Genomic DNA, 24,155 nt, shown 5'->3' on the forward strand with positions numbered 1-24,155 from the left:
TTTATCTGGCAGGTTGAGAAATATCAGTGGAAAGAGCAGATGATAGGAGGTTTTGAAGGGTTGTGTTTGTGAGGACTGCCATGGGAAAGGAACATCAGTTTACTCTGTGGATCAGTGAAGTAGAGGAATACTGGTTACTTTGTTGCTCATCATGGATTTACCTTATGAATTCAGGGATTTTCAGTTAACGAATACAAAATTTTGTATGAAATATTTTCTTCATCATGCACATATGTACCTGTATTACTGTATAGTAATTCTTGGTGTTTACACTGGCATGTAAACTCTTTTTTTGCATTCTTTTTGCTAATTCTCATAAATTTACTGTGCCTAGTAAAATGGAATCAAATATCTTTACAATCTTTTGTCACTGCCTGTTGTGGCCCCTGCGGCAGCTGTGCAGGAGAAGAGGAATAAAACTGTTAAACACACATCAGACCCATGAGTTGAGAAAAGGCTGTGGTGGAAGAGACGCACCGAAAAAGGGCAAATACAAGTTGAAAACTTAAAGTTGCAAAGTGATTTATTAACCTAACAGAGTTGGAGGATAAATGAAAAGTAAAATTAAGCTCTTCCACTACCATTCCTTCGCTCATCCCCCTCCCTCTTAAGACACCATTTTTCTGCTCACCCCTCTCCTTCCTTCCAACCAACAGCTCGGGTGCAAGGCAGGGTATGGGGTTTTTTCTTAGTCCATAAATCCATTCGTCACCACAGTTCTTCTACTACAAACACTCTTTCTCTGCTCAAGCCTCTCCCTCTTTCCAACCAACACCATGGGCAGGGGGCAGGGTAAGGGGGTTTTCCTTTGGTCAGTCCATCAGAGAGAGGAGTCGTCTACTTAGCCGTGGGGTCCTTCCCATGAGAGACAGTCCTCTGGGAACTTCTTTGGCGTGGGTCCAATCTCACGGGCAGCATCTCACCCGAATTCTGCTGCAACGTGGGGTTTTTGTCCATAGGATGCAGACTCCTGAGCTGAGGCGAGGCTGCTTCCATCCTGGGAGCAAGGCCTTTCTCTTCCTCGCAAGGCCTTTGCAGTTTTAACTCTTTATATGAGACTCCCACTGGATCACAGCTTCCTCCAGGCATCTACCTGCTCCTCTGGCGTGGGCACCTCCCCATGGGCTGTGGGTGGATTTCTGCATCCTTGTGGACTCCTTGTGGGCTGCAGGGGGACCACCCGCTCCCCCCATGGTCTTCACCGCAGCTAGCATAGGGTTTTTGGCTCCGGTGCCTGGAGCACTTCTCCCCCACCTTCTCCACTCACCTTGGTGTCTCCATGTTGTTTTCCTTTCACATATTTTTACCTCCTCCTCCTCTAGCTAAAAAGACGTGTGTGAGTACTTAGTTTTGATTTCTTCTTAAATATGTTTTTACAGAGGCGTAACTAGCACCTCTAATTGGCCCAGACTTGGGGATGCCATCTCCATCACTTTCAGAGCCATCAGAGATTGGCTCTACTGGACTCGGTGAAAAAAATTCCCAAACCTTCCCACATGACACACAGGAACCATCTTTGTGCCCCTCCCTACCCTTTAGACACCTCTTCAGGCCTACCACAACAGCTTTTGAAGGGCTTAAATTTCTCTTCGATGCTAAACATACTTTGCTGATGTCCTGGGCTAAGCAAAACCACCACACTGCCTTGTGTTCAACTAATACCTGGTAGCAGTAGAGGTAATTTCAAAGTAATTTATCAGTGTAAATTTAAGAACAGCAGGATAATTTTGCCAAAAGTTTAAAGCAAACAAAACCACAAGGTCTTTAGCATGCTTTCCTTTCAGGTCAGAAACTGCTTGCTGCAAAACAAACAAAATAAGATTTATCTGAATTTATATTTAGTACTGGAATCCTGTTGATTTATGGTTTGAAATTTTACGATTTCTGCAACTTACCAAGCACTTTCTTTTCTTTTATATTCTCAGAAGCCACCAAAACCACCTCATGTTCGTCGTGGTCCTTCCAATCTTCAGATCAAGGCACCACGGAGAGACGCAAGGCTGAAGACTCGACATGATACTGTCAGGGCTGTAGAAGAGCTGGTTGAAGCTGATAAAGTAGAGAAAACAGAGAAATCCATTATCAGGTAGAACCATTTCAGGCAAGGTACAGTGCTTCCCTCCTTGCCCCAGCCAAGATCCATTCAGTGTTGGAGTGAAAATTTTAAGGGTTTTTCGTTGTCTGTGTCTGAGGTTGTTTTCTTTCTTTGCATGGGTTTGTTCTCAGGTCTGGCCTGGTAGCTGCTGATATTGCTAGGCTGATAGATTTCATTTTGATGAATGTGCAGTTTCTGTGATTTTACTCTTTGCATCACACAGTTGCAGAGGATTTGAAGCCCTGCGTGGTTGGCTCTGTATTTCTAACACATTTAGACACTCTTAATGTTCAGAAGGATTCTGGGTGTCCAGAGGTTTCTGCTGTTTGTTGTAATTAATGTTAATGTAACAGTGTCAATATAATAGTGCTGCCACAAGTGTCTTTGTCCTGGGCCAGGCTTGGAAAGGGATAGCAGTATTCATGCTGGTTGTGTGTTGTTGCCACTAAACACAGTGGGCCCAAGCTGAACAGAGGGAAGCCAGGGATGTGTAGGTAGTTTGTGTGTTACATGGTGTAACACCATGTGGTTACTTCTTTCTTACAAGATATCTCATCCCCTGTACAAATTAGTAGTATCTTTACCAGAGGGTCTGTGCTTCTATGGTTATGGAGTTATGATGTGACTCCATATAACCATATGGAGTTATGGTTATGATTTGGGAATAAGTGAAGGAAAGTAACATGGATATAGAAAAGACTACTAAAAGTTCAGCAGACGTTCTTCAGATTTGAAAGACGACGCTTGGGGGTTTAATGTGTTTGTGTTCTTTTTAGCACTGGCTCAGATGAGCTGATCATAGCATCAAAACTGTGCCTGCCTCAGCATTTTGGCTGTCAGTGTTGTCTGAAAGTGTTTTATTGTTTTGCTTTTGCTTGTGCTGGAACTCATAACCAGGTGGTAACAAGAGAACTTACAAGAGCAGTGAAAACATAGTGGAGACTAGTTACAAATTTAAAGAATGAAAGTAAGAAATTAAATACAGCATTTATCTAAGTCAGAAGATATGTTGACTGTAAACAATAGAAATGTTAAAGGTCCTGTAAGCCTTTTTCCCTTAGGAAGCATACTTATAAATTATATGGTATGGTCGACATTGTTTGATCTTGGTATGATCTTGATACTACTGTACTTGAAGTCCATTCCGGAAGACTTCTCCTTCAGGAGATTCTTCATAAAAACCTGTAAAAACTGGTTTATTCATCCGTGATGGCAGAGAAGGCTTGTGATCCTTTGATAGCAAACTTAGTACTTTGAGCATCTTATCTTTTGTGTTTAATAGTGAGTTTTGGTGATCATCATTTGTGTGGTACTATTCAGCATTAGTAACTGCTGTGGTCATTTCAGAGCCGGTAGATAACAAATTGCTTGTAATACAGCATTTTCAGGTGTTTGATTTATTTTAAGAAGTCTTTTATTAAATTCCATTGCCAATGTATTCTATGAAGTTTCAAGAGCTTGTAACGTTCTCAATCCAGTAAAATTTGTCTGCAAAGAAAATTTCGTTCTTTGGACAGAAAATTTATCTAGTAGGCAGCTTAGTTATTTTGATCCTTGATATAAAATCTAACTTCTGTTTTATCAAAGTATTGTGTGTTAAAGGAAATGCAGACATAAGTCCCATTCATTTGCATGACTTTCTTTGACCAAAATAAGTCTTAACTATGGTCACTTGTATTTGCAGCTGGAGAGGAGCAGTGATAGAACCTGACCAAAGCACTGAACCTCCATCCAGTAAAATAAAGGAGCCAGAAAAACCTTCATCTGTGGAAGCTGAAGACCAGAAAGAACCGGGTAAATAGGACAGTTCATGATACTTTTTTTTTTTTTTTTGTTTGCTTTTATGATTGAAGTTGTACAATTTCTCCCCATACACATTGTTTTATTTACTTATTTTGATTAAAGGAAAAAAAATCTAGGAGAGATTGCTTACCTAGAACATCCTAGTTTTTCAGTGTCCTTATTTCACTACGACAGCTTCATGCTTATTAGCCTTCAGAATCTGAGAAGTAATTTTAGAGACTAATCTTCGAAATACAGCCTCTGGGAGGAGGCAGGTATTGCAGGACAGGATAATCTAAAACAGGAGGGCATGAAAGAGACAGCTTCTTTTTCAGCCGTGGCTTTGCTTTTATTCTGCAAATACAGGGAAAGTTACTTCCTCCCTGAACTAAACGGAAATGTTTTTGAGACTCACCAGAAAGCCACAGAAGTTGTTTTTGAAGTTGCTGCGCTTGTGGAACAAAGAACATGTTGTTCCTTTTTCTGGGTTCAGAAAAGAAGCCAGGAAGTTCTGGTGTGATACACATGCCATATTTCAATGTGATGTGTCTCCACTTTTGCAAGCTTGATATTTATGGGGTTAGTTATGCTGCTTGGTGTTTCCCACTCTAGAAGTCTTTGTTCATAATTTTCAAAAATTTCGGCTAATGGGCTTGAAATTTTTCATGTTCAATGTGTAACGTAAACTCCACTTCATGGCAAATTGCAAGCAAAAATTCAGTAGAACTGTGGAAAAAGACATGGTTTTGCCAAGATGGAAAATGTAAATTTTCTTTCTATTTTGGTATTAAATAGAAAGTTCAATAGAAATAATTTTGTAGAAGTGGTTTTTAATTTAACAGAAAGCAGTTAATAAGAGAGGGAAGATGAAGAAAAAAATTTATGTGTTGAATTAGCTGAGGATTTTATTATTAAGCATATGTATTTGGCAACTGAATTACCATGGATCTTAAAATGGTATTTCCTGACTTTCATCTCTTTGAGCTTTAGTGATACTGCAGCTGTGCATGTGATTATGTTTCATTTGCAGAAGTGACAGTTTTGTTGCTAGGGAGAGATCTCTTTTTCCACTTAGCTGAATTGCTGACTAGAAAGACTGACTGGTTATTCATCAGAGGAAAGGCTGTTCTGAAAAGAGTAATGTGAGGGTGGTTCTTCCATTGCACTGATCAGTTAGTTTGGAAGAAACTGTATTTTGAATGGAATGCAGCAAACTGGTGCATGGTATAGTTCCATAAGTGCCCTGCAGAAGTCCTGAATAAGGTGCTGTTTCTCCTTTGCAGTGCCCATAAATGAGCGCCAGCTGGCTGTGATCGAAGCCTTCCGCCATGCCTGGAAAGGGTACAAGGATTTTGCGTGGGGCCATGATGAGCTGAAGCCTTTGTCCAAGTCCTACAGCGAGTGGTTTGGACTTGGGCTTACCTTAATTGATGCCTTGGATACCATGTGGATTTTAGGCTTAAAAGAAGGTAATTTTTTTCCTCTTCCATTTTTTCCCCTCTAAAATAATTCCTTAATTTCTCTTCAGGCAGTGCATGTTCAGAGTTCTGTGAGGGGAATATTTATTACATGTAGCCTATAAATTTAGCTTTCCTGTGAGGGTAAATACATACATACACACATACATACACACATACCTACATATACACAATGTATATATCTGGTAACATTTGAGGGACGTATTAATAAACTTCCTGGTCTTTGTTTCTGTACTAAGACCCCTGTGATACCTCTGTGCCATTATACAGCCACTGGAGGTTTTCTGCCCATCAGTCTTGGGTAGTTTGCCTGTATGTTCCTCGCTTATGTTTTATCACTAATATCAATATTTCGTATATGGATTTAAGAAGGCTGTTTCTGTAAAGAATCCATGGGTCGAGAAAGGGAGTGCTCAATACCTCCTTTCTGAATTGTTTTGCTGTCTGTATTTTTGAGAGTTATTCTGGAAATGACCAGTAAACTTTCAAACAGATTTTAAAAACTAAGGCAAAAAAATTTGCCATTCTGTTGCAAAAAACTTAAATGCCTAATTAGTATTTAAGACTTTTTTGTTGTTGGTTGTTTGGATTTGGGGTTTTTTTTTTTTTGGTGGTGCTGAGGGTTTTTTTAGAGGTATTTAAAAATTTCTGGAACTGTATCTATTTTACCATGGTAGATAGCCACCTTTGTAAACTTGTATTAATCATGCAGTTTTTTCCATCAAGATAGGAAGAACAGAGCTGCTAGTGAGGGTACAGTAAATACTCAGTCTTTCATGGTTCTGTCTCTTCTACCTTTGAAGTTTGTGTAAAATAATATGTCATGTGTGTGCAGCTCTAGGCCTGAGCAAGCTATCTCGAAGTTTCATCAAGATGTCAGTATGGTGCTCTTTTTTTTCCTAAAAAATTAATTGTGAATTTATTTTAAAATAAATTATTAGTATTAGAGATGTGTTGAAAATGTGCTCTTGCTGAGGGCTTCTTCATATTTTGTATCAGTTATGCTGATTGCCTTAGAAAGCTCCTGGGGTTTGTTCTGAATAACAAATGCTATGTAAATGAAAGTTCTGTTTGAGGCTGCCAGTCTTTTTTATCAGCTGATGAATGCAAAAGCTTCTGTGGCAGAGGACTCTGCCTTTCCTGTTGTACTGCTGACAACACTGCCTGAGAGATATTTTGTAATTCTTCTCAATGTGCCCAACATCCTGTATTTGCCCAGCATACAAGACCAGAGGGCACAAAGGCATCCATTTGCTTTAGAGTTTATCTCCTAGGGAATGTCTTCCGTTTCTGGCAAACTGGTTGTTCTGCTGCTTCTCACAAGCACAGCAGTTTCTGGAAGCTGTGAGATCTCTGAGATAGCTCAGCTTCCAGTTCTGAAGGCTGAGCTGAGTCATATGCACCATGGAAAGAGACCCTGTGCCAAAGTAGTCATTGAGTGATGCTGCTGCTAAGCTGGTTGATTAATCTAATATGCCTTTTGTTTTAACAATTAGTAGTGTGATAAACAACCATTTTTGTTTCTAGAGCAAAAAATTGCAACCTCTTGGGATTTTGAGTGTTAGGTGCTAAAGCAGGAAGCAGACTCCTGAGGACATTGCTAGGCTAAAGCTATAAAAAGATTTCATTTAAACCAGAAGGCTTAGTGGAAGTGTAACTAATTGTCTGACAAGTCAAATGGGTGGATGGAAAAGATTTTAATTTCTGGACTATTTTAATAAGGAATTCCTCTATTTCTTCTTTTTTTAAACTATTAAGGACTTTCTGTCTTGCTGGATATTTCTGTGTGCATGCATCTGTGGTGTGTGCTGAATAAGAATTAATGGTAATCAAACTTCTGCCAGAATGCGCTCATCATTTTAATTTTCACCTAAAATTATCATCTCTCTAGACAAATATAAGTAATTGTCATAGATATATGGAGTAGTCATGTCTCTAGTTGTTGGAACATGCCAAATTCATAACTGAAGTACCTTTTATGCTTTGCAGAGTTTGAAGAAGCAAGAAAATGGGTAGCAAATGATTTAGTATTTGATAAAAATGTGGACGTGAACCTATTTGAGAGCACTATCCGTATCCTGGGCGGCTTGCTGAGCACCTACCACCTCTCTGGAGATAGCCTTTTCCTGGAAAAAGCTGTGAGTGACTGGCCTTACAAATGCAGCTTGGTTATGTATTCCATATTGGACAGAGTCGAGGGAAGATTCCTCAGAAAGTTAAATGTTGCTGGTTTTTAACAGTCTCATATTTAAAGTGCTGGGAAAGGCATTTGCCATTAAGGTTTGAAGCCTGCACCTCTGTTTGCTCTCTGTACATCCTCAAAGCCATGCTGTGTTTGTCACCTGTTCTTGTATGTCTGCTCTTCTGCTGATGAATGGCTGACCATCATAAAGCTCATGAAACAAGCGAGGAAATAAATGATTGGCAAAGGGTAATAGTTGTCTTTTGTTGCCCATTCTGTGTGTCTTAACAGCATCAGCCCCCTCATCAAATTAGCTAGATCAGCCAGTGTCTGCATCACAGGGATTCCAGCCTCAGATGAGGCCTGCAGTGCTAAGGACAAGGTGGAAACTGCTCATTACTATGAATAAGTTCATGACTTTTAAAATTTCTTTAATTGCTTGTATCATCTAAAACTAAGCTGCTGTTCTATCTTTTTCTGTCAGCTTTGTGAAGAAAATCTAATGGCATGTGCATGTGTATATATTGAATTTTGTTTTGTTTGTTGTTTTGTCCTGTGCTCCTGGGTTTTCTTTAGAAAGACATTGGAAACAGGCTTATGCCAGCATTCAAGACACCCTCCAAGATACCATATTCTGATGTCAACATTGGTCGGGGCACTGCACATCCCCCTCGCTGGACATCTGACAGCACTGTGGCAGAGGTGACCAGCATTCAGTTGGAGTTTAGGGAGCTTTCTCGTCTGACTGGAGATGAGAAATTCCAGGTATGGAAGAATCAGTTGATCTCTTTTTCCATCTCTGTACAGCTGCACCACTGAGTCTCCATCAGTACTCATGGTCTCTGAAGTCTGTAAGTTATGATAAATAAGAGGGAAGAAAAGAAACAAAATATTCTGATTATTTTATTGAATACCAAAAGTAGTAGTGGAGATAAGTAATTCTTTTTCTTCCTCAGAAACAGCTTTTAACTAAAAAAAAAAATTCTGAGTATGGTTTTTTGGTACCATTACCTATATGCAAAGAACAAAACTGAAGTGTTGCCATCCAAGGAACTAAAATGTCACTCAGTAGAAAAGAGTCTGAGAGCAGGTCACCATATAGGGAAAATTTAGTTGAAATAAAAATAATTTCAGAGAAAATAGTATTTTCAACTTTTCTTTTTGTTTGCTGGTGTTACTGTTTTGAACTGTACCCACAGGTCAGTGATGGAGAATGCAGTTCTTTAAAGAACCTTAGCTATTGCTAAATAGATTAATGTAGTTGTTACTGTAGCTGGACTTCTGCTTAGGAAATGAGAAGAAATCTGAGTGCTGTGATACTGGCTTTTGAGTGGGCTTACCTTCAAGGAAAGAAAACAGTTATAATTGCTTCAGAGTACTTGAACATACCCAGAACATCATATTTTGAGAGTCCAAAATTTGGAAATCTTGAATTTAATATATTGCTGGAGCTGAACTTGATGTCCCTCATGCTAATTTGAGGAAGCAAAGTTAGAGATTTGTTACTGAACTATAGTGACTAGACACAGTTCTGTACCTCATTTATACCTATAATTTATGTTTGCCATTTTCTTTCTTGTAGAAAGCTGTAGATGAGGTGATGAAGCATGTTCACACCCTCTCAGGGAAAAACGATGGCCTCGTGCCTATGTTCATAAACACCAACAGCGGGCAGTTCACCCACCTGGGGGTTTACACTCTGGGAGCCAGAGCTGACAGCTATTATGAGTATCTGCTGAAGCAGTGGATTCAGGGTGGAAGGAAAGAGAATGAGTAAGTTCTTTACACTTCTCATATCAGAGTACAAATTAGGTGAGCTGTAAAACTCTCTGTTGTAGTTTGCTGCTTAAAGAAAAATAATGCATGTGCTCAAGAGCCAGCTGAACATATCACTGTTTTTAAAAGCAAGCTAAGCAGAAAGAGGGACCTGTTACCACTTGATGAAAGAACAGGAGGAGAGTTAGCCTTAGTCTCAAAACTCCTTCTCCACAGAAACCTTTTCTTCCTCGTGTCATCAAAATGAGGAGTGTCACAGGCAGGAGATGAGAATTAATTCTTTGCAGTAGATACTGAGCATAATCAGATACTTCTGAAATACTGCTGGCAATTCCTTTCAACAGCAATGTCTGTGTTTGTTCTGGGTTTGTTAGTGAAAGGTGAAAGGAGACAGAAGTTTGATGTTTGTGTAATCTTCTCTTTAATTCAAGATTCCCAAACTGGTTATGGTTGGAAGGGATCTTAAAGACCATCCTGTCCCATCCTGCCAGGTGCAGGGACACCTTCCACTACCCCAGGTTGCTCCAAGCCCTGTGCAGTCTGGCCTTGGGCAGCCTTCAGGGATGGGGCAGCCACAGCTTCTCTGGACAGCTTGTGCCAGGGCCTCCTCACCCTCACAGGGAAGAAATTCTTCCTAATATCAATCTACTTACTTTCTATCACTACATGCCCTTCTAAAAAGTCTCTCTTCAAGTCTCATATGTTTGTTTTATCTGTACTGCATTAGTGGAAGAGTGTTTGCAAGGAGGAATTAAAGATGTTGGAAAAGAAGCTTTCCTTCAAGACAAGTCTGCATATAAGCCAATTATGTTAGACTTGTTAGTTTCAAGGAGTTTAATGGAGATGGAGCAAAAATATGCCTCTTGAAGGCATTTCTGTGTATCAGAGCAGATGCCTTCCTACAAACAGAGCCTTCATCACTGCTGTTTCCAAGTCTTACCTCACTGTAAATGGAGAACAAGTGTCTTTGGGACCACAAAGGCATTTGGTGAGCCTCACAATGGTATTAATTAACAGGTTGCTTTCCATATTGAAAGTACATGAAAACAAGGAAAAATAGAATACTGTGAAACAGTGTTTCACAATGAGAGAAGTCAATTGGAAAAGATTGCTCAAACTCTTTGAATCTCCATCTTTGGATAGGGTACTAAAAAATTGATTGGATAACCACTCAGACAACCTGATGTAACTCAGTGTGCCTCAGAGCAGAGGGCTGAAGTAGAGACCTCCCAGAAGTCCTTCCCAGCCTAGATTTTCTGTGATTTCAATTACTCTGCTTCTAAGGATTTTTGAAATAAAATCTGGGTATTGCCTAGAAACAGTTGCAGGTGTTTTCTTTAATATTTGAATAAGTGTTATAGTATTATTGTTTACTTTTCAAGTGAATACCCAGTATTGCTACATGGTAGGGACAACCAGTTAATGTCATGTTGATGGTTACCGAGGGTTTCTTTAAGTTTTCACATTTGGTTAAATATTATTCTTTAGACTGAAGTAACAGTTGCCTAAAAGATTGTGCTGAACATCAGCTATGATCAAATGTGTTCTGACTGTGTGCATGTGAGCCAACTGGGAATGATTTTTTTCACAGGCTGTTGGAAGACTATATGAGAGCCATAGAAGGAGTGAAAAAGCATCTTCTTCAGAGATCAGAACCCAAGAAGCTTACTTTTGTAGGAGAGCTTGCTCATGGCCATTTCAGTGCCAAGATGGTAAGAAATACAACTGCAAAAGAAAACAGAAAAACCATTACAAAATTTAAATAAAACCCAACATAAGAGACAGGCAAATGCAAAGTCTTTCCCTCTCCAAAGAAAAAAAACCAAAACGCCCAAACCACCAAAAATCCAAACCCCAGGACTATATATACATACACATCTATCTGGTGAGATGGCAGTAATGACTAACTGCTTTGTAGATACTAACCACATGTGCAAACCAGGGGTCTTCTCTATGAGTTACTGTAGTAAGTCATAGAGTTCCTTCAAGACTAACATTTTGGTGCTGGAATTAAATTTTCTTTCTCTTTTTTTCTTTTATTCTGCTTTGGTCATAAAATTCCAGTGTCTGAAATTGTTGAGACAATATCTATTTTATATATTATTCATTTTCCATAATTCAAAAATATATGTAGACACGTGCACACCTGCGTTTTCAGATTTGCCTTCAAAAGAAGCATGTGATCTAATACCACATTACGGGGTTAAAAAAAAATCTAATCATTTTGGAGGTTTCTGTCCATTCATGAAATCTTTTTATTTTCCTACCTGGAGGATTCTTGAGTAAAACAGTATGCTGTTTGCCGTACGGAAAATTGATTGATCTTAGCCCTCTAGTCCTAATTTGTACATTTTAAGATCTTTCAGTTAAAAACCTCATGCAAGTGCAGGTATTGTATGTGTGTGGCTTGTCTTTCAGACAAGTGATGTATGTGTGTACTGATGTAGTATTTTTAAGGTAAGGAACTAGAATTTTCAGTTCTAGTTTTCAGCACGTGCTTCTTGGATCTAAATTTACCAAAAGCATTCCAGACCTGCTGTGAGTAAGACCAGAATCTGGATTTTGGGTAGAGCAGGCTGCCCCATCCCAAGATAGGACAGAATTGAATTGAGACAGATAGATTTGGCTTAGGTGTCTGTATATATCAGAACACTGTCTTCTATTTCAGGGAGTAAAGATTTTGGTTTTAATCCACTATTATTGGGTGAAAGGCTGGACAGGTCTCTTATCCTGGCCAGCTGGAAAAGTGGAGAATGTTTGGCTCCTATGTCTGTGTTGACCTTTATAACCGTCAGTTTTCCTTAAGGACTGGACAAAGCTTTTAAACATCTATACAAGGGCATCAAAGTGGTTTAACTACACTTTTGGGCGATGAGACCTGAGCTTTGGTTATGAATGTTGAGAATCATTTGAAATCCCATATGTGACATTAATCTGAAGTTCTTACTTCCTTACATCAGTAGTAGACTAGTCCCAGAACGCGGACAATGAAGCCTTTGGATGGTTCTATTGACCCCTTGCATGAGCTGATATGAAGTGTATGGTTCTGATAAACCAAAAGACACTCTCCTACCTTTCACCATGACCTGAGACGTTTTTTTCAGAAACTTTTCATAAAAGCACATTCTTGTACCTTTTTGAAATTAATGATTTCTCTAATAATGCTGCCTGCCTCATGCTGCATTAGATCAGATTGTTAAAAAGTTATCCTTAAGTTGTTGGCAACAAAAATGTGTTTTGAAGAGAAAGAATTAAAAAATCAAAGGTGCACTCACACACAGCCCCCTTCTCCCCCCACCATTTGATGTGTAACTTCTCCTCATTAAGAGTTGTCTTGTCTTGCAGGATCACTTGGTTTGCTTCTTGCCGGGTACTTTAGCACTGGGAGCCCACAATGGATTGGCAGCTGATCACATGAAATTGGCTGAAACACTTACAGAAACCTGCTACCAGATGTATGCTCAAGTAGAGACAGGCCTGAGCCCAGAGATTGTACACTTCAACCTCCATGCACAGAAGGGCCACAAGGATGTGGAAATCAAGGTGAGCAGATAGCTGGCCTGAACTCCAATTCCATGATTTCTCTGTAGCTCTGTTCTGCTACTGAACTCCTGGCCAGATATTAGGGATGGGGTTTGTTGTGGAGCAGGTAATTCTTTCACTGCGTTGCCTTCTAGCTGTACTCTAGGCTTTGGTTTTAGTTACCCCAGTAGTATATTTAAAAGGTGACATGCATAGCAAACTCTTGGGAGCAGATGGAGATGGGAATAAGTATTTTTCTCCCTGCATGTGTCCTTGAGGAAATTCCCTGTCTGAAATACTCTTGCCATTTTTTCTCTTGCAGCCTGCAGACAGGCACAACTTACTGCGACCAGAAACTGTGGAAAGCCTTTTTTATATGTACAGATTCACTGGTGATAAGAAGTACCAAGATTGGGGCTGGGAAATACTGCAGAATTTCAACAGGTACACGCGGGTAAGGCCATCTTATAGTGACCTTGTTCTGTCAGGACTGTATTTGCTACTTGCCTTCTAACACCAACTTTGAAAACATGCTATGTTTCAAGATTCATCACATAACTGTGGAGGAATTTGTAAATATATACAGAAAATAATTTTCTTATAGATTGAGATACACTGCTTAGTTCATATAGTGAAAGAACCTATTTTACATTGATGAAAAAGTGAACTGCAGAAGCTGTAGGCAAGACTGCCAAAGTGTTAGATTCTCTAATTTTTAAGACTTTGGAAAATGAGAAGAACATGGCTGGATTGAAAGAACTCTTCAATTAAAGTGTCCAAAGAAAACAAATTAGCACAAAATGGCATTAATGGTTTGATAAAAGGTTTTTCTATTCATTCTGACTACAGTGCTTGTGGAAATGTCACTGATACACTGTGAAAGTGTGGCACCAAATATCAATGGTCTGTTCTTAAGAGAAATGGGTACAGGGCTTGGGCCAGCTCTAACGTAGAAATCACTGGTTCCTTTCTGTATATTTGTCCAGGAACTTCAAAGGGATGTTCTTTGTGATACTTCTCTGCCCTAAATACAAATGGATATTTTGCTTCTGTCTTGGTTTGAAAGACAGGTGTTTGCCAAGAGAGGTTGAACCCTCCCTTAGAACAGAGAATGTGATTTTCTTTTTTCCCTCCCTCCGAATTATTTAATTTTGTAAATCAAGGGCTTTCAGGCAAAGGTATGGGAAAAAAGGAATATCAGTTCTTTACTAGTATCTATAAACAAACAATAACAATAATAGCAACCTCAACTAGAACCAGAAAACCAATGGCAGGTAACTTGTGAGCTGCTGAGCCTTTTCCCGTGTGGTGTAATCACAGTTGCAAGCAGCAGGGGCGCTGTTGAGCTCCCGGCCGGGCAGGGCAGGTGCGATGACTCCTGAGGGCTGCAGGTGGCGCTGTGGCGCAGGGTCAGGTCAGCCTCAGGCAGCTGGATGATGGCGGACAGGCTGAGAAACACGCAGGGCAACGAAACAGCTCGGAACAGAGAGAAAGCAGGGCAGCAGGAGCGGGCGCCGCCCTCTCTCTCTCTCCCCGGCCAGCCAGCGAGGATTTCTGCAGTCACAGCAGACGCCGCGGTCTCGTGCGGCAGAGGGCGGGGGCAGGCAGCAGGGGCCGCGGGACTCTCCCGGCAGCAGCCACGAGGGAGCGCAGCCCGGGGTGGGGGGAGAAACGTGCCCTTCCCCGTGGGAAGAAAGGTTGAATCAAAGCTCACCCAGCCAGGCGAAGAGAAGAAACAGGGCACAGTTGGATTCGCTTTGGTCGCAGGCGAAGAGCAAAAAAAAACAGCCTCTCTCCTCAGCGTCCGAACCACCAGAGAGAGCGTTCCCAGGGCTGGCTCTTCCCTTACTGTGCCCCTCCCAAGCATACCTTTTGTCTTTTACAAAAGACTTGATAGCCCTAAAACACCCAACTATTTGTTGCTTAGTAACAGGAATGGGAAGAAATTCCAAAGGTACTCAACCCCCCGACAGCTTCATTTTATTGATGTGGTTTCTTTTAAAATGCAATAAGATTTTTTTCATTACTGAAGCTTTATATGTAAATGAAAACCAAGGATGAAATGAAAAACATGATGATCTGTTTCTTAGCACTTATCTTCTCCAAGTGCATCTGGATGTTACAAAGTAAAAAATTATTTTAGGTTATGTAAAGGTTTTTTTTTTTCTTTTTTGCACAGGTTCCTACAGGTGGTTATACTTCCATTAACAACGTTCAGAATCCCAGTAATCCAGAGCCACGGGATAAAATGGAGAGCTTCTTCCTTGGGGAAACACTCAAATACATGTTCCTGCTGTTTTCAGATGACATAGACTTAATCAACCTTGACAAATACGTCTTTAATACAGAGGCTCATCCACTCCCTATCTGGGTGCCAGCATAGACTCTACATCAGTGGATCTTCCAGTGGTGGCGTTTTTATCTTCAAGTCACTTTACTTTTCAGGGTTTGAGGAAAGATGCTATAATGCACCTTTTTTGGCTTCAAACAACAAACAAAAGCTTGGGAAAAGCATCTCTGGTTTGAAGAAATCATGTCAGTCTTAAATCTTATCCCTGGTTCTGGGATAGGCAAAGCTGTGCCATATGAAGCTGGGTTTCCCGGGTACTAATGATGAGGTTCAGAGGGTAATTGTAGTGTGGACCATGACATTCCTGGGGCTCTGGTGACCCCAAACTCACTTATGTCAGTGTTATTAATGCTCATAAACTACTGGGAATGCAGCAAGTTGCCTTAGGGCACAGGGTTGTTCCTGGAAAGCAGGAATAAGCCTACAGTTTTCTGGTTTATTCTGGATTCACTGAAACACTGGATTACAGAGCCATTCCTTTGTCAGACTGTGACAGTGGTTCAGGTGGAAAGTGGAATAAAGAGCTGTAGTGCTGTCCAAGGTAGAAGCTGTCAGTATTGCTGCTGGTACTCTGATCTCATTCCAAACTCCCGAGCTATTCTGCATCACCTTAGGAGAAGGAAGAGGCAGCAGAGTATCTGTTGTATAGTGTCTTAGTTTTGTAGAGCACTTTGAAAAGTCTGTTCAAGCTGTGGCTGAAATGAATGGTGAAAGAGAATTTGCTGCTGGTTTGGCTCAAAGTGATATATAATTTTGTTGAGGTATTGCAGTTTTTAAACTTACCTGCAGGAATGCAGAAGATAATGTGAAATGCAAGTAAAACTACATGAGCATTTTAAATCTTATTTGGATCAGTTACACTCAGGTATTCTGACTGTAAGCTGCTTTCTGAATTTGGGCACTGGGAAAGCTTGTGAACATATTTGGTATCAGCCTCCTTCCGTTCCTTCCTGTTCAGATATCACATCATGGGTGTTTGTTGACTCAAAACGAGCTTACAACTGTACAGCACAATTAATGGTAATCATAATTTCTTGGACCATGGATAAATTTTCAATTATTTTTTTCCTTAGGAGTATATTGGGTATTTTTAATAGTAGTGTTAGAAGCAGACAGTCTAAAGGTATTACTGCAATTCTAGGCCCCTCTAGAGTTGGAGAAATTAATTTCAGTTACTTGAAGACAAAGTAGACCCAGTTTTTTTAGAATCTTTCAGGAGCCCTAGGATCTTTCATTTTTAAATGTGCACACTTACAGATTTTAAGCCATGAATTTGGAAATGAGCTTTGTAGAGGGCTTTTCCTTTTGAATTTGGACTTGGACAGTCCTTTATTAACAGGTAAGATCTCAGAAATGTGATCGTTCATATTTCTGGAAGAGATTGGTCTCACTGAAATAACTCCTTCCCCTGTGGCAGTGGGTGTGATGGGCAGGGCCAGGAGGTGCAGTCCCCACTAAATCCAGGGGTCCAGGACTGTTAATGGAGCTGATTGAATTTGACTGTAATGGTTCATTTTCCAGTGGCTATGGGAGGTATTTTATAGTAATTGTAAGTATTGATTTGTAAAGTAAGATGCATCTTTATTTGTTTTATGCTGATCCATTCTGTGTGCTGGAGTTATAAATTACTGTTGGGACCACTATTTAAGTCTTTTAGATAATACTTATCATTCCATGTACTAATGCAAATGGAGGAATTTTACAAATTATTTAAAAGCACAATTTTCTGTCATCAGAGGGACCCTGGCAGGACATGACTAGTCAGTGCAGAATGTTAGTGTTCCTCCCATTCACATGGCAGCAGTAACTCTGGCAATCACCTACACGTGCGGTGGAATCCAGTCATTATGGCCTTTGGCTGCACAACTGATTTGCTGCCAAGGCTTCTGTTTTCTTTGGCACAACAGCAAATGAGTAAAGTGCTGGTAAAATGTGGGAGCAAATACCTTCAGTGTTTTTGTTCATAAAGCAGGTTTGTGCTGCTGAGGAGCTGAGCTGTGGCTAAAAACAAAAGGCTTAAATTTATAGATTAAAGAAAAAAATATATTCAGTGATACTACCCAGGTCCTGCTGACCTGTGTTACTTTGGCCCTGTGCATTTGAACAAAGCTAATTTTGAAGCTTTAATTATGACTGTGCTATGGATTGTAAAACTTCCAGGGTTCAGTGTTTCACCCAGAGAGCTGCCCAACTGAGGCAAGAGAGATTTCTTAGAAAATGGAATACATATACATGCTTACCAAAAATTTTCTGGTTTTGAAGTCATACACAAGTCTTAATGTAATCGATTCTACAAGTGGGACTATGGGGGTCTGGGTGCTTTTTTTTTTCCCTTACGATTGGCTTGAGAGTAATAATTCATTTCCTAATGAGTTAAAGAAGAGAAGAATAAACTGTCACTTTCCCAAACATATCTTGTCTTTTAGCTGAACGTGTTGGTCCAACTGATTCCTATCTAGTTCTTCTTGAGACATGCAATTTCCTCAAATGTGGCTTTACTGTCCTTAGCCTTTAAACCTGAGGTTCAGATTGTTTAGCGCTTGCTCCCTTTGAGAACAAATGCTTTTTTCAGACCCCTATATCATGTGTGAAATGGCACAAACTAAATTATCTCAAGAAAGCTCCTCTGTTCTTCCTGTTCTTCTGCAGAGGTCATTTTAATTGCTTATTTATTTTTACTTCCTAAACAAATTGTTGGGTCAGATCAGTCTCTGAGCTCCACAGCCTACTTCTGTTCCATTTCTGTTCCCCCAGCACAACAGAAGCTCAAAGTTTTCCTTTGTGGTTCTTTGTTTCAAAGCCTGAACTGCTGGGCCCATAACCCACTTCAGTGTTTCTGCATACTGGGACACTCCTGGTTAAGTGGCATATTGTGGGAAGGCCACCACTGAGCTAGGGATTCTGTCTTTCACAATGGAAGGTGTTGGGCTTTCACTGAGAAACAGAGCCGGGGACAGGCAGAGTCACAGAGAACTGCAGGGTTGTAGGACTTGGGCGTCTCACACTTGGGGCTTTGGGCCACAGCTTGGGAAAAAATACTGACCTGTTTGCTCAAAGAAAATTTAGCAGATGGATGGGGCACAGTTACCATTTAATCCCTGAACTTTTGAAAGCTGAATTCTCATTACAGGTCTTAGAAACTGGCAGTTTTGCAATGTCCCTGGCATTGGCTGACAGGACCCTTGTGTTTTGCAGGACTTCCAGTAACAGGATTTTCAGCATTGCATGCCAAGCTCAGGTACAGCTGTATTTACTCCTCCAAATACTAGGCAAAGAATACACCTTGTTTCCTGTTCCATGCCAGTGTGACGGTGGCAGTGATGATGGATGAAAGGAGGAAAGGTTTTTGCAATAACGCATTTACAGTTCCGTGAATTTTTCCTGCACTTCAGGACTTTACTCATCTGTGATCCCCTAGAAATAGCCCTGCAGGGAATTCAGCTCCTGATTCCCAGTTCCGTACTCAGTACATTTAACAGGATCAATAAAAAATGGCATGACAGGGTAGCTCCATGAAGCTTGATGCTTCAGCAGAAAGGGTTAAGATTTTTCTGACTTTGGATTTGGGAAGAAAACTGGGTTTTTTTGGTCTCTGAAATATTGCTGGAGATTGCTGTCCAAGGCTGGAAGCCTCTGCATCCACTGAAGCCCAACCCTGAGTTCCTGTTCTGTGCAATGTTCCCACCTTGGTCACACTCGTCATATCGTGTAAATGATGATGGAACAAATGAGCCTTTGTTCAACAGCCTTACTGGTGTGGGCGTTAAGCATAGGGGCTGCACCCATGGTCTGCTCTGGGTCACTCGCTGCTTGTACCTCATTTTCCTTACGTGGCCCTCAAGTTCGACCAGGAGCAGCATTCCCATGATGCTCAAGAGTGGTGCTTTGGGGCTCTTCCCTTCAGCTCAGACAGCACCACACAACAGGGTTTTCCTTTTACATCCCATGCTTGCTTGCCCAGGGATTCAAAACGTTACGGATGTTGGTGGCACTGGCTTCAGACTTCTGCGATGGTTTCTTTTATAGTGCTGCTCATCTGTCCTGGAAGTCCATTGGTATCGTGTTTATCTCTTTGGCATAGCGGCTGAAAGCCTTTCATTTATTTTTCCATATCAAACTATGTGTATTCCTTCGGGATAAGATCTGTCAGAGGAAAATAGGATCTCAGTATAGTCTAGTACAAGGGGATTAAAAAACTCATGTCCCCCTGGAAGGTCAGGAGACACCCAGGCCTTTCTTTCCAAAGCACAAACCCAGCCCTGGCAACTGGGATGACTTGCAGTGACTTCCTAAAAGACCTGCCCCTGAACCTGGCTGTGTTCATACATTGCTGGACTGGTGTCATTGGGTGCCTACTTATGGGTGGGAAGAGTGCTGTTTGAAGAGAAATAAAAGCAGGATGCAATACTTGCTCTCTGCTTTTTTTTTTTCCTAATGTGGTGTTAATCCTGAATAATGGCTGGGGTATACTAAATCTGAATTCCGGGATGTTGGGGGCTCTGAGCCCAGAGGATGACCAGGAGTCCAGCACTTCAGTAAGGCTCAGTGTGGCAGCAACAAATCCAAAGCCTGACTTGAACAGGAGTAGAAAGGATGGTGGCAGCTCTAAGCAAGGTCCATGGAGATTTTCATCAGCATGAACAGAGAGGATTTAGGTCTAGCTGAGGATGTAGTGCCACTGGCAGTCTTAAAGCAACTTTCATAGGGACTGGAGTTTGACTCATTGGGTCTTCCAAGTTGTCCTTCATTTACACATATCTGAAATAGCTGATCAGTGGAACCATCTGTTCCTGCTCTCTCGCCTGGGTGGCGAGAGCAGATGCTTTGACTTTTTGGTAAGAACAGGGCAGAGGTGGATGGGACAGATCTCAGTACCAGAATGTTGTGAAACACCAGCAGGGGCTCTGGGAACCAGCCCTGCTGTGACCAGGGAGGGCCCAGCAGTGCAGACACTGACACCAAGCACTGCTGTGATTGTGCTGCCCAAGCAATGGAAACCTTTGGGGACTGGGGAAGCCTCTCCACTAACTCATAAAATCACTGTAAAGTAAAATCAACTGAGGCAGCCAGTTGATTACCAGGGTTTAGTATTTTTGCAGGTATGCTAGTGATTATTGGTGCTTTGTCAGTCCAGTAAGCACTTGTTCATGTGCAAAGATCCACCTGGGAATGTGAGAAGGAACCTTTTTTTATCTTCTTTAGTTATACTACCAAGCCATGAAATTATATCACACCCTTTAATAAACTTTTATATCACACACTTTAATATACTTGTAATTGATTAAAAAAAGCTCCAAAGATATCCCATGGAAGTGTGCTTTACTTGTCACCAATACACACCCCTTGAGTGACAGCAATACACACCAGGATTCCTTCGTGCAAATCTTCATCTCAGCAACTGGGATCTTTTGGACAAATTAAAAACAAAACTAAAACACCCCAAACCCACAGCCCTGGCTAAGACTGACAGTCGGTTTTAGATAACTCATCACTAGTGGAGTTCCCTGTGACCCTGTGTGAGTCATGATCATACTTCTGCTCTTCCACTAGCCCTCTGATACTTTCTTTTTATCTAAAAATAATTTAGTTTCAACCTTAAGATGCCTCATGCCACCGTCCTGTTCAGGGCTGTGATGGTTCTTGGACCTTCCAGAAAAGCTTTTCATATTCCTGCTCATTCTGAGCAGGTAAGCATGGAGCCCAGACAATGTGGTTTTGGCTTCTGTTATTGATTTGGCCTTTTGCTTTTCTTTTTTTTTTGATGCTCAATGAGGTGCAGGTGGGACACTTTGGAAAAGGGAGTTCCCACCATCATGACAGGAGAGAATAGTGTCCCAGCCAGCCTAGACCCAGCTCAGCAGGCTGTTGTGTCCCGGGGTTCACGCTGGGGCTGCAGGGATGGAATGGCTCAGGGCTCGCTGCCTGCTGCAGCTCCCAAGTGCTGCTCCCGCACCCGCTCCATGCGTGCGGATTTAACCCAGCTGCTGATGATCCCAGCTTCAAGCTTGCGCACCTCTGTGACAGACAGGGGGTCAGCTGGATTGTGTCCCCTAGGAAAAGCAGAGCAGTGTCAGTTCACTGGCCAGTGGGTTTTTGCCTCCTCTGCAGGCAGAGCCTGTGATCTTAAGGACAGAGACTGACTGGTTTGTGTGTCACATTTATGCCCTGGAAACCATGCTGCAGTGTCAGATCCCCAGTGCAGCTGTGCAGCAGACCCAAGCTTGCCCTTTCACTGCTGGCTGCTGCCCCCTCTGCTCTGGGCCCAAAGGCTGATGGCTAATGCCAGGAGGCACTGGACTACTTCACGTGACTGATCGCTGCAGGTTGTCTCACACTTGTGCCAACCCCTGTACAAGAACACGCTCTAATGACGGTGAGCTGAGTGCCAAGTTCTCCACAGCCCAGCATCCCTGGAGGCTGAAAGAGCCCTGTGCTGGGAAAGAAGATCACTCTTCCACATGGGGCTGCAACAGCCTGGTACCCATCCTCTTTAAGTACTTGTCCTGTGCTAGGCACTGGTGAGGCCACACCTCAAATCCTGAGGTCAATTTTGGGTCTCTCTTGACAAATAAGACATTGAAGGGCTGGAGCATGTCCAGAGAAAGGAATGGAGCTGGGGAAGGGTCTGGAGCACCAGGAGTGCCTGGGGATTGCTCCCTGGAGAGCCTGGAGCCCCTCTCTGGGAGCCTGGAGAAAAGGAGGCTTAGGGGGAACTGTCTCGCTCTCTACAACTCCCTGATGGGAGGTTGCAGCAGGTGGGGGTCGGGCTCTGCTCCCAGGTAGCAAGGGACAAAACGAAGGGAAACAGCCTCAAGTTGAACCAGGAGATCTTTAGAATGGGTATTAGGGAAAATCTTTTCATGGAAAGGGTTGGAAGAGGCTGCCCAGGGAAATTCACCATCCCTGGAAGCATTCAAAAAACTTGTGGATATGGCACTTAAAGACATGGTTTAGTGGTGAACATGGTGGTGATGTTGGGTTGATGATTGGACTTAATGATCTTAAGAGGTCTTTTCCAACCTCAACAATTCTATGCTTGTGTGATTCTAAAGTATCTCCTGGTTGTTTGGGCAGTGACTTGCTGAGAGCAAACACCCAGGGCATCAGGATTCTGGCCAGCTAAAGGACAGTTCAGTACTTACCGGAGATCAAGGTGATGGGCACCTCCTTTAATGGTCAGGGCAATCAGTGAAGGGCTGAGGCTGCTGTTTATCTGGGAGGAGGAGCAAAGACCAACTCTCAGTAAGTTACAGGCAAGAACTGGACAGGACTTCTGAAAACGAACATGATCTGGGCAAGACTGAGGAAAAGCATGGGAAGACATCCTTGATACGGCTGGTATCCACAGCTAACATTCCTAATGAGTCAGATCCCCTGTCCCAAATGAAGGGAATGTTTTCCCTGAGGTGGAAACCTTCAGCTGATTCCAGCATAGGCAGTTGAAGTTAGGTCTCCTCTGGGCCCATGCACCCTAAGCAGCCTGTTCCTCCTGTAGCTGGGATTCCAAGCCATCCTAAAACAATGAGCTTTTGTATTTAATCAGGAGCTCAACTAACTCAAAATCCAGTCCTGGGTCATCTTTGTTTTTAAATTTTCAACTGGACACTGGCAGCACTCTGAAGTTTTGTTGAATCTAAGCCAAAACTTGTCCTGGTTTGAGTCACTGCTCATAGCACCCACCTAGTCTCACCAAGTGTACTGGGATTGGAGAGAGCCAGGACCAGCTGGCTGGCAGCACTGAGACCATGTGTGGACATAGAAACACAGCAGGTTGTGGTTCAGACCCTGAGTGTGGGGTAAGGAAGGTCCTGCTGTGTCTGCACTAGTGAAGCCACATTTGCTCTATCAATATTCCTGGTTGATGGACACTACTCAATGTGTCCATCATTAGTGTCCTCAGATTCCTCAGTGGTTCACCATGAAAAAGCAGCTCACAGAAATTCAGGCTAAAACTGAATTTCCAGTGCTGCTCTGCAAGGGGGGGGGGGGGGGTTGGTTGGTATGTCACCTGCAAAGGCTGCTCTGTGCTCAGGGTGCAGGAGTGCACATGCTTACCCCACCACCAGCCCATGGGTCCAAGTCTCCATTTGAAAAAATGATGTTGCTTGCACTTCTCAGATCTGAAATTCAGAGTGCATAATTGGGTTGTCTCCTTCCTGCCCAGTTATCCGAATGTGTTTGGCTACTGTAGCAAACATGGCCAAGAACAGAAAACATTGAAGAATTGAACAAATTATTGGTGGCTTTTAAGTTTTCCTCTTCTGTCCCAAAGAGATACAGAAAAGTCTGTTTGGCTCAAGTCAGCACAAGGCTGTGACTTTTCTGCCAGGACTCATCAGTGTGCTGTGCCAGTCCTCATGAGGCTCAGCTGGGCAGAGGGAAACAGGCAGACAGCTATAGGGTAACACAAAAGGACAAGCAATCACCACAAGTCACCTTCTCCCCAAAAGTTGGTCTGCAGCCAGTGCACTCGTGGCTTCACACGCCACTTGTTCCAACAGTACTGCTCGCGCATGGCCTCTGTGAAGGGCATCTCAGGGAACATGTCCGTCACGTTGTTACTGTTAAATGTTAAGTTAATCTCGGTGCAAACCTAAAAGAAGCACAAGAGTTGTCATGGGGCAGGGGAATAGCCAGGGCAGCAGCTGAAACCTGTTGGTGTCTCCAACCCCTTACCTGGTAGTCCCAAGCCTCTGCGTCTGAGCCAGTGCCACAGCCTGTGGGGTCAGCACAGGACCGGTACAGCTGGTATATGTCATAACACTGTGCCAAGCCAGAGGAGTTGTAGAACACCCCTGCCAGGTGGGAACACAGCACAAAATCAGTCAGTAACTGCTGTCTCACTCACCACCTCCCACATGAACTTCATCGCCAAAACTAAGTCAAGGGCTGAGTGAGTGTGCAAGGATGGGACAGAGCTCACAGAGCCTGTAACTGTGCAAGGTTACAATCCAGCTTTATGGCAAAGCT

General features: G+C 42.3%; 2 protein-coding genes and 1 long non-coding RNA gene across 3 annotated transcripts in view; 1 reads left to right on the forward strand and 2 right to left on the reverse strand.

Annotated features, from left to right (window-relative positions):
• The window catches only part of MAN1B1 (mannosidase alpha class 1B member 1), a 28,888-nt gene extending 9,296 nt beyond the window's left edge, over positions 1-19,592 (forward strand). Inside the window, exons 4-13 of the mRNA XM_085076584.1 lie at positions 1,926-2,086; positions 3,780-3,889; positions 5,161-5,346; positions 7,345-7,493; positions 8,114-8,302; positions 9,120-9,310; positions 10,905-11,025; positions 12,659-12,856; positions 13,158-13,289; positions 15,015-19,592. Of these exons, the coding sequence (XP_084932710.1) occupies positions 1,926-2,086; positions 3,780-3,889; positions 5,161-5,346; positions 7,345-7,493; positions 8,114-8,302; positions 9,120-9,310; positions 10,905-11,025; positions 12,659-12,856; positions 13,158-13,289; positions 15,015-15,218 (1,641 nt within the window). The 3' untranslated portion in view covers positions 15,219-19,592. The remainder of the gene's footprint in view (positions 1-1,925; positions 2,087-3,779; positions 3,890-5,160; positions 5,347-7,344; positions 7,494-8,113; positions 8,303-9,119; positions 9,311-10,904; positions 11,026-12,658; positions 12,857-13,157; positions 13,290-15,014) is intronic.
• On the reverse strand, positions 506-5,161 carry LOC146430067 (uncharacterized). The gene is made up of 2 exons (XR_014855416.1): positions 4,029-5,161; positions 506-2,049 (listed from the first exon to the last, which is right to left on the reverse strand). It is a non-coding gene; the product is annotated as an uncharacterized LOC146430067 (long non-coding RNA).
• Positions 19,593-20,421: 829 nt separating the features above from the next.
• The window catches only part of DPP7 (dipeptidyl peptidase 7), a 35,958-nt gene continuing 32,224 nt past the window's right edge, over positions 20,422-24,155 (reverse strand). The window contains exons 9-13 of the mRNA XM_085076587.1: positions 23,862-23,980; positions 23,622-23,778; positions 23,241-23,305; positions 22,328-22,398; positions 20,422-21,235 (exon numbers count right to left, since the gene is read on the reverse strand). Coding sequence (XP_084932713.1) covers positions 21,094-21,235; positions 22,328-22,398; positions 23,241-23,305; positions 23,622-23,778; positions 23,862-23,980 — 554 coding nt within the window. The 3' untranslated portion in view covers positions 20,422-21,093. The remainder of the gene's footprint in view (positions 21,236-22,327; positions 22,399-23,240; positions 23,306-23,621; positions 23,779-23,861; positions 23,981-24,155) is intronic.

This window comes from Lichenostomus cassidix, chromosome 17 (assembly GCF_008360975.1).
Source record: "Lichenostomus cassidix isolate B80296 chromosome 17, HeHo_3.0, whole genome shotgun sequence".
Lineage (NCBI taxonomy): Eukaryota > Metazoa > Chordata > Aves > Passeriformes > Meliphagidae > Lichenostomus > Lichenostomus cassidix.